At 45.2% G+C, this 12,487-nt stretch overlaps 1 protein-coding gene across 1 annotated transcript in view; it reads right to left on the minus strand.

Moving 5' to 3' along the window:
- LOC147966580 (uncharacterized) overlaps positions 1-12,487 on the minus strand; it is a 36,057-nt gene that overhangs the window by 22,551 nt on the left and 1,019 nt on the right. The window contains exon 2 of the mRNA XM_087530880.1: positions 11,754-12,405. Within this exon, the coding sequence (XP_087387006.1) occupies positions 11,754-12,405 (652 nt within the window). The remainder of the gene's footprint in view (positions 1-11,753; positions 12,406-12,487) is intronic.

The following is a 12,487-nucleotide window of genomic DNA, read 5'->3' on the forward strand; positions in this document are numbered from 1 at the left end:
CCAGCCCCTTTAGTACCGGTTCTTGGCATGAACCGGTACTAAAGGTCATCCTACATAAACCCTTCGTCCACCAGAGCTCGCTCTGTTCTTCCCCTTTCCCCTCTCCTCTCTGTTCTTCCCCTCTTCCCTCTCGAGCTCATCACACATTTTGCCCAAAATTTGTCAAGATTTGAAGGCCCCCATCCATTCAAATGATCACAAAGGTTAGCAACTTTGTCCTTTCATCTCTCATTGCTAGATTAGCTCTTGCAATGCTTTATATAATGATTAATTTGTGAGTTTAGTAATTTGGGAGGATATATATATATATGTGTGCTAGTATTTGATTTATATGCAATTTGAGGTAAAAAATAACACTTAGTTTGCAAATGTAGGTGTGGTTTACTTAGTGCCTTCTAAATCTCCGTCGTAACCACCGTCGATCGCCCGCACCATCCTGTCGCCGGCACCACCTTGTGGTGAGCCTCTTGTTCATGAAATTTTATATAAAGATTGATGTTTGTGTGATTTGGATATATAGTTACTCGTATAATTATCTTACTCGTACGTTGTTTGTTATACATATAGTGCCATGGTTTTGATATCTGTCCCCATCGGCCCTCGTCCTTGTTATGATTCGGATGTGGTATATATATTCTCTTTTAAAACTAGTTGCATTTCGTGTTTATGACAAATTATGCCCATCAAGTTGACATAGAAATTTTTTCTAGGAGGTATGTGAACTGGAAATTCCAACCGACCCTATTGTCGAGAGGTTAAATTTAGTTGAAAGAGAAAACGAGTACTTGAAAGAAAAATTGAAAAGAATTGAGGGGGAGAAGATGGAATTGGAGTTGCATGTTGCCGATGTCGTCGATGATCACAAGATCAAGATGGAGAAAATGCGCTTGAAGATTAGAAAGATTAGAAAATATGCCATCAATAGTGAGGCTTGGTATCATTATGCTGTTGGATCCATTGTTACCTTAGTTGCGATCTTGATCGTATTTGTTGTTGCATTTAAATGCTTTAGCTAGAGAGTTATTTGTTTGTTGCATTTAAGTGTTGTATGAACTTTATGTATGAACTTGTATTAATTTGGTCTATTCGGTGTTGTGTAATGAAGATGAGCCGGCAATGGATGTACGATGACTGATGCTCTCCCCAGTTTGTTGAGGGTGTGCATACTTTTCTGCTTGCGGCTGAGGCAAACAAGCGGGCGGATGGTTTTATGCCTTGTCCATGTGCTCGTTGTAAGAATGGTCACAATTACTCTACGTCAAGAACCATTCACGTCCACCTGTTTAAGTCCGGTTTCATGCCCCACTATAATGTTTGGACCAAGCACGGAGAAACAGGGGTTATGATGGAAGACAATGAAGAAGAAGAGGACGACGACAGCTATCCTGGCCATGGGTTCCCTGAATACGATGATACAACAATGGGGGAAGAAGCTGAGCCGGCAATGCGGGAAGAAGCTAAGCCGGCAATGCGGGAAGAAGCTGAAGAAGAGGCATCAGATGAGCCCGTTGATGATCTAGGTCAGGCCATTGCCGATGCAAAGAGAAACTGCGCAAGTGATTTGGAGAAGAAGAAGTTGCAGCGCATGTTAGAGGATCACAAAAAATTATTGTACCCGAATTGCGTAGGTGACAAGAAAAAGCTGGGCACCACACTGGAATTGCTACAATGGAAGGCAGAGAATGGTGTATCTGACAAGGGATTTGGAAAGTTGCTGGTAATGATAAAGGATATGCTTCCAAAGGACAACGAATTGCCCGAGAGTACGTACGAAGCAAAGAAGGCTGTCTGCCCTCTAGGGTTAGAGGTGCAGAAGATACATGCATGCCCTAATGATTGCATCCTCTACCACGGTGAGTACGAGGATTTGAACGCTTGCCCGGTATGTGGTGCATTGCGCTATAAGATCAGCCGCGATGACCCTGGTGATGTCGAGGGCGAGCGCCCTAGGAAGAAGATTCCTGCCAAGGTGATGTGGTATGCTCCTATAATACCACGGTTGAAACGTTTGTTCCAAAACAAAGAGCATGCCAAGGCGATGCGATGGCACAGAGAAGACCGTAAGAAAGACAGAAAGTTGAGAGTACCCGCTAACGGGTCGCAGTGGAGAAAAATCGAAAGAAAGTACGGGAAGGAGTTTGCAGATGACGCAAGGAGCGTATGGTTTGGTCTAAGCGCAGATGGCATTAATCCTTTTGGGGAGCAGACCAGCAACCATAGCACCTGGCATGTGACTCTATGTTTGTATAACCTTCCTCCTTGGTTGTGCATGAAGCGGAAGTTCATTATGATGTCAGTGCTCATCCAAGGCCCTAAGCAACCCGGCAACAACATTGATGTGTACCTAAGGCCATTAGTTGAAGAACTCTTACAACTGTGGAATGGAACAGGTGTACGTGCGTGGGATGAGCACATGGGGGAAGAATTTGACCTAAAGGCGTTGCTGTTCGTGACCATCAATGATTGGCCTGCTCTCAGTAACCTTTCAGGACAGACAAACAAGGGATACCGCGCATGCACGCACTGTTTGGACGATACCGATAGTATATATTTGGCTAATTGTAAGAAGAATGTGTACCTGGGACATCGTCGATTTCTTCCGAGCAGGCATCCCCTAAGAAAGAAAGGCAAGCATTTCAAAGGTGAGGCGGATCACCGGACGAAGCCTCGCCACCGTACTGGTGCTGATGTACATGATATGGTCAAGGATTTGAAGGTGGTCTTTGGAAAGGGTCCTGGTGGACAACCTGTTCCGAATGACGCTGACGGACGCGCACCCATGTGGAAGAAGAAATCTATATTTTGGGACCTGCCCTATTGGAAAGACCTAGAGGTCCGCTCCGCAATCGACGTGATGCACGTGACGAAGAATCTTTGTGTGACCCTGCTTGGCTTCTTGGGCCTGTATGGGAAGACAAAAGATACACCTGAGGCACGAGAGGACCAGCAACGTATGCACGGAAAAGACGGCATACATCAGGGTCATGCAAGCTACGCTCTTACCAAAGAAGAGAAGGAAATCTTCTTTGAATGCTTGCTCAGTATTAAGGTACCGTCTGGCTTCTCATTGAATATAAAGGGAATAATAAACATGGCAGAGAAAAAATTCCAGAACCTAAAGTCTCATGATTGCCACGTGATTATGACGCAATTGCTTCCGGTTGCATTGAGGGGGCTTCTACCGGAAAACGTTCGATTAGCCATTGTGAAGCTATGTGCATTTCTCAATGCAATCTCTCAGAAGGTAATTGATCCAGAAATCATACCAAGGTTAGAGAATGATTTGGTGCAATGTCTTGTCAGTTTCGAGTTGGTGTTCCCACCATCCTTCTTCAACATCATGACGCACGTCCTAGTTCACCTATGCGAAGAGATTAACGTTTTGGGTCCTGTATTTCTACACAATATGTTCCCCTTTGAGAGGTTCATGGGAGTCTTAAAGAAATATGTTCATAACCGTGCTAGGCCAGAAGAAAGCATATCCAAGGGCCGTCAAAATGAGGAGGTCATTGAGTTTTGTATTGACTTTATTCCTGACCTTAAGCCGATTGGTGTTCCTGAATCGCGGCATAAGGGCAGACTGGATGGAAAAGGCACGCTAGGAGGGGAACAAATAATATGTATGGACGGACATTCTCTCACTGAAGCACACTACACAGTTCTACAGAATTCCGCCTTGGTGGCTCCGTATATGGATGAACACAAGAATTTGCTACGCTCCAAACACCCGGAGCGGTCTGATGACTGGATTACACGTGAACAAACCCGGAGTTTCGTCAGCTGGTTGCGGACACGTACCATGCATGACACCTCTATTGAAGATGACATGTACTTGCTGTCCCAGTTACCATCTTCGAATATAATGACTTTCAAAGGGTACGAGATAAATGGTAATACATTTTACACGATCGCCCAAGATAAGAAGAGCACCAATCAAAACAGTGGTGTCCGCTTTGATGCAAAAACCAAGACGGGAAAGGAAACATATTATGGTTATATACAGGACATATGGGAACTTGACTATCGACGTGGTTTGAAGGTCCCTTTGTTTCGGTGCAAATGGGTCAATATGACACGACGCGGGGTAACGGAAGACCCGCAGTACGGAATGACAACAGTGGATCTCAACAATCTTGCGCATGCAGACGAACCATTCGTCCTAGCCAATGATGTGGCACAGGTTTTCTATGTGAAGGACATGTCTACCAAGCCAAGAAAAAGAAAAGATAAGGAAGCAAATGCATCGTACGATGAGCCAAAGCGACACATAGTTCTTTTTGGGAAGAGAAACATAATGGGAGTGGATGACAAGACAGACAAGTCAGAAGATTATGAAAAGTTTGATGAAATTGCTCCATTCACAGTGAATATTGACCCGAGCATCCCGTTAAATGATGAAGATTTTCCATGGTTACGGCGCAAAGGGACACACGCGAAGAAAAAGTTTCACAACCAAAGATCTGGGATGTGATCGGCTTCACTATCATCACTTTCTTCTGTGTTTCACACCCAGAAGGGAATCTCTGTAATAGTTAGGGTAGTTAATTATGTGTTTTGGCATTTGAAACGCGAAGAAATTTTATGTGCAAACAAATTCTTTCATGCCTTTACTGATTTTTAAAGTTAAGTTATTCACAAACTAGTGATTCACACTAATTTCAAATAATTCAAAATTTAAACTATTCAAATTTGAAAACTACGGGCACTAACAAAAAGTTTGTAATTTTTTGTACCTAAAGCAAAAATATTCACAAAGAAACTCTAAATACACAAAAAAACAACTCAAAAATAAATAAAGCAAAAAAATAAAAAAAGCCCGCCTACTAGGCCAGAGCGGCCGGCATACGACTAGAAACCCAACCTGTTGTTCGGCCAGGATGCAGGCCCGCAAAGGCCCAGTAAGCCAACAGGGCAGCACAGAACATGTAGGCCCAGTAGGCCTGCTTTGGAGAGGAGCTCGAGAGAGCTACCGCACGGGGGTTTATAAACCAGTGCGGTCGCCCCTCGGCTAGCGAGGTGGGACTAAACTTGCCGCACCGCACCTGCGCCAGCGCACCCCCTTTAGTACCGGGTCGTGGCACCAACCGGTACTAAAGGGGGGGCCTTTAGTACCGGTTGGAGCCACCATCCAGTACTAAAGGGGGTCGCTTCCCGCCGCTTGGCCTGGCCAAAACAGGCCTTTAGTACCGGTTGGTGGCTCCAACCGGTACTAAAGGCCCCTCCTATATAAACAACACTTATGAAAATTTCAGTTTCTCATCTCTGCTTCTTCTCCTCTGCACCGTCGCCCGCCGCCCCCATACGTCTCCATCCCTCGTCACCGCCCCCGTCGCCGCCCCGTCCCCGTCGTCCCCGTCCCCGTCGTCGTCGCCCCATACGTCCCTGTCGTCGTCGCCGCCCCGGCCCGTACGTCCCCGTCCCCGTCATCGCCGCCCCGTCCCTGTCCCCATCGTCGTCATCCCCGTCGTCGCCGTCCCCGTCGCCGCCCCCCGTCGCCTCTCGCCTCGCCGGTGAGCACACACACACATACATTTTTTGTTTTTTAGTTATACAAATAGTTAGAAATTTTTCTGTTTTTTAGAAATTGTTAGAAATGTTAGAATTGTTAGAATTGTTAGAAATGTTAGAATTGTTAGAAATGTTAGAATTGTTAGAAATTTTTCTGTTTTTTAGTTATAGAAATAGTTATAAAAAATTTAGAATTGTTAGAAATTTTTCTGTTTTTTAGAAATTGTTAGAAATTTTTCTGTTTTTTAGAAATAGTTAGAAATGTTAGAATTGTTAGAATAGTTAGAAATATTAGAATTGTTAGAAATTTTTCTGTTTTTTAATTATAGAAATAGTTATAAAAAAGTTAGAATTGTTAGAAATTTTTCTGTTTTTTAGTTATAGAAATAGTTATAAAAAAGTTAGAAATTTTTCTTTTTTTTAGTTCTAGAAATATTAGAAATGTTATAGAAATGTTAGTTATATAGAAATGTTAGAAATTTTAGTTATCAAAATCCAATCATTAAAAAAATGTTACTTTTTGCGGGCATATAGCTAGTATTTGTTCTCGACGATGCCCGGCCCGCATCCTCGCCGTCGACCCGTCCGCGATGACGTCCGACTGACCCATGTCCGGGATTGGGCTCCGCCAGGCTGGCACTGGGAGGTGCTGCCTGGAGGGGCGCGCCGCTTGATGAGGAACCCGGCCCCGGGTCCCGTCGTCGACCCTGATCTCATTTGGTGGCGTTCGCGTGGGCCAGTTTCGGTGCGGAGGGAGCCGGCCCCGCTGGAGGTGGTACGTCGCCGTGTCAGGGAGGAGGACGAGCACGTCCATCGCTACATGGTTGCGTTAGAGGGCGGCAGGTTCTCCAATACCTGGCAGTTTCTTCAGGGATCTCACTTCAGCTATGATCCTGTGAGGGTTCCTTCTCTTTGGGTGTCCACCGCCCGCGCCGCAGGAACCGCGAGTGTCCTAGATTCTTCTGTAGTATTCGATCTTTATTAGCTACCTAGCTAGTGATGTACTCGATATATAATATTCAAGACGATGTATTCGAGATTATATATTATTCGAGACGATGTATTCGAGATTATATCTATTATTCGAGATGATGTATTCGAGATTATATCTATTATTCGAGACGATGTATTCGAGATTATATCTATTATTCGAGACGATGTATTCGAGATTATATCTATTATTCGAGAGGATGTAATTTGAATACTAAATTGTTTTATATTTCTTTTGGCATAGTTAAATAAAAGCTATGGCGGACAATACCGACAGAGAGGGAGAACAGACCATGTTCGATATAATACGCGGGCCAGATGATGATCAGAATGAAGAAGATTATGACGGCTCCGAATTTCTAAACAACACCAGAGAGGGTGATATGATATTCGATCGCGACGACCGAATTGATGAAGTCATGAACTATGATTATGACAACACCGGAGAGGTATATATATTTATATAAGCAGGCATCTGGTGATCATCACATGGTTTAAATGAATTGAAGATATATTAACGAATCGATCTTTCTTCTTTCAGCCATCCGGATCGAGCAAATCTTCAGGCAACAGGACGAAACGAGGCTCGAACAAAAAGTTGAAGAAGGGTGTAAAGTATAATATCGAGGCAATCAAACCTAATGGCGAACCATTAGCGCCTAAGAAGATTGCAGACAAGTTCGTTCGTCAGTGCGGAGTTCTTGTGAAGGACCAACTCCCGATCTCCCTTCAAGAATGGAGAGAGCCAGCAAAACCACGTCCAGATCTTACTTTTGTCGATGACAGACAAAAAAGTCTGCTTTGGGATACTCTCATGGAACATTTCACCCTACCAGATCATTTCACAGAAGCAGATGTGCAGAAAGTCAAGGACGCTGCTCTTAGGAAGATGGCGGTTGCATTCAAGAACCACAAGAATCGTGAATGGGACAAGTACGTCAAGGGAGGAAGGAAGACTCCAGTATTCGAGGGAACACTAGAGAATCAAAGTGCTCATTGGGACGATTTCGTGAAATTCAAGGATTCAGAATTATCTAAGGAACGATCAAGAATAAACAAGGCCAATGCCGCAAAAAAGGATAAGTTTCATAAGCTGGGGCCAGGTGGCTATGCGGTGGGAATGCCTAAGTGGGATAAGTCTGAGAAAGAGATGCTGGATGCAAGTGTCACTCTAGAAACATTGAGCTGGCCCCCCAGGTGCAGGACTTGGTTCTATGCGCATGGGGGGGAGTTGGACCCGAAGACAGGCAAAGTTTCCAAGAAGGCATGTCTGGACGGAGCCGAAGATAAGCTACTTGTTGCAATAGAAGAGGCTCGATCCGGGTTGTTCGAGCCCAACAGAGAGAACGACGAGCTTACGCGTGCCCTGGGAAATCCTGAACACCCGGAAGAACACGAGGCATGGGCGCCATTCCGTGGTATGAGGGGTTTTCGGACTGGAACGCCAACTACAGAACCCGTGCGAGAAAGAAGATTGCGGAGGAGAAGAAGAGGAAGATGGAGGAGGAGCAGAGGAAGCTCGACTATGAACGCCTTCAAGGCCTAGAATCAGCACACGCGGACTTGGCAATCAAATTCCAGCGGCAGTAGGAGCAGATCGACTCACTTAGCCAGCAAAGGGGGTCTCAGCAGCTGTAGCAGCTAGCGGATGATCCAGCATTGGATACCACCGCCCCATCCATGCCGAGAAGCAGCGTGGGTTCCGCCCCGTTTGACGCAATGCTGGATAGATACCCCGTGGATGATATCGCGGAGAACACTAACTGCGAGCTACACTTCAAAATTAAGAACATATCCTTGAAGGTGGCGGACGGCGTTGCTTATACAAATTCCCCCGATGCAACGTTCCATTGCAACCCGATTCCAGCAGGCTATGCTCGTGTCGTGGTTGATGAGGTGGTGGACCAATATTCGGGGCTAGAGCTTGACATTTTTGGAGGTGACGAGGAGCACACACTCGGAGATGCCAAACATCGTATCATCCTATGGAGAAAGGATTGCATCATCTTTCGAAGGCCACCGACACCGCGTCACACGACTCCTCGTCGAAGTCCGCCACCGAGTCAGCAGACTCCCGCTCCTCCAAGTCCACCAACGCGTGAGGCCACTCCTCCTCCTCCAAGTCCGGCAAAGTGTCAGTCCACTCCTCCTCCAAGTCCGACACAGCATCAGACGTCCACTCCTCCTCCAAGTCCGGCACAACCTCAGGCCACTGCAAGTCCGGCACAGCTTCAGGCCACTCCTCCTCGTCCAACTCAGCCCCGTCAGCCGTCTCCGCCGCCTCAGCAATCGTAGAAGAGACACCCCGCAGCTATGGTGCGTAGCAGTACGAGTCGAGGTCATAGTACAGGAAGTACAGGCGGAGGCAAGCGATATAAATATGGTCCAAACCTCACTACTCCTCTTCCTGAGAGGGCTTACTACAGGACCGAGGAGCAAACCAATGCCATAGTGCGGGCAGAAGTCGACGCCCATTTTGGACCGAAACCGCCACCGCCGCCAAGGGAGAAAGTGCCTGTGGAAGTAGTTGAACACTTCATTCGTATGGCTCAACCACCAGCTCCTAAGCCTGTTGACACAGACTATGAGCGCCACATGAGTAAGTTACATCGACAACGTCTACAGAAGAAGGCGAGCTCGAGCTCGAGCAAACAACAAGCAGCTGTCAAAAAATGCGGGAAAACCATTGCCCAGCTGGGAGAACAGGCGGCGCAATTGATCCCCCAGCTTGTTGTGCCGCGAACAACACGTGACAGTACGCGCGCCCAATATTATTGTGGGCAAACAGTTTACGTTCCCGAGGTGGGCGATGTGGTAATAACCCAGGAGCATATAATGCAGGCTGAAACTCTTAACATCACTGTTGGACAACTCCTCGAGATCGAGGACATGCCTATGCTTACAGAGGAGGAAATAAAACGGAAATATGCTCGGGGCCAACCTTTGGTCAAGCCAGAAGAGGTCAAGAAGCTCCCAACGAGAATGTATGAATTGCATCAATGGTACATGGACATTACCAAGAGATCCGATCGAGAGTCCCTCATGGTGCAAGTCAAGAAGGATCATTACTACCATGAGAATGCTGTGACCGTTGAGTATTCTGAACTGTTTCAGTTATACAATCAAGATGCACTCGACAAATCTATCGTCGGTTGCTATTGTCTGTAAGTGATTTCTTTCTGTAATTTAAGTCTCAAGCTAGCTGTAGTGATCCTTTTGATCAATCATTACCTGTAATTATCCTCACTATATTCTTTTCTGTGGTATTATGCAGGATGAAGATGTATGAAATGAGAAAAGGTGGACGCTATGGCATTGGGTTCATTGACCCAAACACCGTTAATGAATACACATGGAAAATAAACAAGCATTATGAAAAGCAGGTAGAGGACAGCATGCTAGAGTTCTTGAAGCGCCTCAAATACAATGAAGATATACTACTTCCTTACAACTTCCAGTGAGTCACACTTTCTTGTACTACAAATTCTCTGTTTTTGCCTACTAGCTAGCTACATGTTTTTGCTTACATATGCCCGCTTAATTAAGACATGCAAACGTGTGTGCATGCAGATTTCACTGGATCTTGTGTATCATTAAAGTTGACGACGGAACATTTCAAATACTGGACTCACTACTCAAAGCAAATAGTGACTATAACATCTTGTTTGGGATAGTCAACAGGTAATTTCAATCATTATTAACTATATATCTCGGCCTATTTAGTTCGTCATTTCATGATATGAACTATTTAATAACCCCTTTATTTATTTTCTTTGTCAGCGGGCAGGGCTTGGGCAAGGTTCATCAGCGTCACGGAAGTCGAATGGAAACGACAGCTGAAATGGTTTCGACCCAAGGTAAGTAATTAAGTAGTACTAGCTAGCTAGCTAGCTGCCATCTCTTTAATTATCATGCTTGATTAATTATTATCTGATCAAATTAAATTCCATTCTCATAATAAAGGCCCTGAAGCAGGCGCAGGGGACTGATCTGTGTGCATTCTGCGTTTGCGAGAACATTCGCATGATGGCGTCCGAAAGGAGCAGATCTCAAAGACAGGAATGGGTACGCTTGTCAGAACACTATTCACAATTTTTACACCATTATCGATATCTAGTCACACAACTAATACACATGCATATTGATCTCCTTCTTAACAGTTCAAAGAGGTGCGGGACAAGCTCCTAGAAACGGAGTGCGTAGAAGCACTTCAAGAGGAAATAGCGGGATTTTTGCTCGACCAGGTCATAAATCCGAAGGGAGAATACTATTACCCGCTACCGCCCCCATCGACCAGGTCATGAACCACTTCCAATTGTCATCGTGCTCCGAAGGCACCAATTAGGCTAATGCCACTGGCTCCGAAGGCAACATGCATATGTAGGAGAAATTGTATATAGCTATACATGTGTGTATGTGTGAATTAATATGGTGGTTTGTGAGACATTGATGATATATATATGATTGGTTCTACTAGAAATTCTATTTATATATATATACATATATATATGCATAACGTGTACAATGTGTAGTATCGTAAAATACCAGCAAACAAAAAAGAATTAAAATGAAAAACACAAAATTAAATGAAAAAGAAATCATAAAACCAAAAAAACCCCAAACATTTTAGTACCGGTTGGGGCTCCCGGCCCCCGGAGCTGGCTCGTGCCACGTGGTTGCCCTTTAGCACCGGTTCGTGCTGAACCGGTACTAAAGGGGGGGGGCCTTTAGTGACCACACTTTAGTGCCAGTTATGGAACCAGCACTAAAGGGCCTTACGAACCGGTGTTATTGCCCGGTTCTGCACTAGTGGCCGTGGAGCCATCGCGACGGGTTAGCTTGAAGGGGTTAAAGCGGACACAGGGACGCAAGAGAGTTTATACTAGTTCGGCCCCTTCGATGAAGGTAAAAGCCTATGTCTAGTTGTGATGGAATTGATGGGGTTTCGATGACCAGGGAGAAAACAAGCTTCGCCTATGTCTCGAGTTGTTGTCTGTGTCCTTGAACCGCCGCCGGGTCGTCCCCTTATATACACGGGTGACGCCCGTCAGTTCGCAGATTCCCAATACCGGCTCATAGATGTGTCCCGTTTGGTCTCTACTTATTCCTAACTTACAATACAAGTTAAATACCAACGCCGGTTTACGGCTACAGGCCTTGAACCGACTATGGGCCTTGAACCCTCATCTGCCTTCTTGGGCTTTAACATACTTAACTACTGACGAAGTTAACCTGGCCCAGATAGGCCGGTTTACACCCAATAGTGATATCCCCAACACCAGCCTTTTTGAGATTACATCCTTTGATGTTGTGGCCTGTTTCATGGAAGTATGAACATGTTATTGTGATTCCATGTCTTCTCATCACCTTGGTTCCATCTTTCTTTTCAATCTCATAAGGCTGCTTTCTCCTACTTTTGTTTGAAGGCCTCCCTACTTTTTTTTCAAAGACAGGTGGCTTGATTTCACAGCCATTCATCTTCTGCCACTCACTCCTATCTCTGCAAGGCTTGATAATGGGTTTGTATGCTAGCTTGAATGCTTCTATATTGTAACAGGAGTGCACCAAACTCTCAGGATCAATCCTCTCATGTCTGCGGCATGCAATTGCATGGTGACATGGAACTCCACTAAGATCCCACCTTTTGCATGTATAGCTTTCTTCCTTCAGGTCAACAATGTATGTTCTGTTCCTGTTGTCAACCTGAAAGATGCCATCACCAGCCCCTGAAACCATGCATGTAGCTGATAGCTCTATATTCTTCTCAATTCTTTTCCTAATTTTTGGGCATATTGAGCCAGGCCAGGTCTCTGCCTCTTTTCTTTTGTTGTAGAACCTGACCATGAGTTGTGTTTTGATCTTGTTAATCATTGATCTGAGATGCATCTCCCTAGCCTCAAGAATATATTTGTTGAAAACCTCACAGTTGTTGTTCAGAAGGATATCACACTTGACCAATTCTCTTTGGAAGCCCCTAACCCAAGTGTTG

The sequence above is a fragment of the Triticum urartu genome, chromosome 6A (genome assembly GCF_056163025.1).
Source record: "Triticum urartu cultivar PI428250 chromosome 6A, HENAU_Tu73, whole genome shotgun sequence".
Taxonomy (NCBI): Eukaryota; Viridiplantae; Streptophyta; class Magnoliopsida; order Poales; family Poaceae; genus Triticum; species Triticum urartu.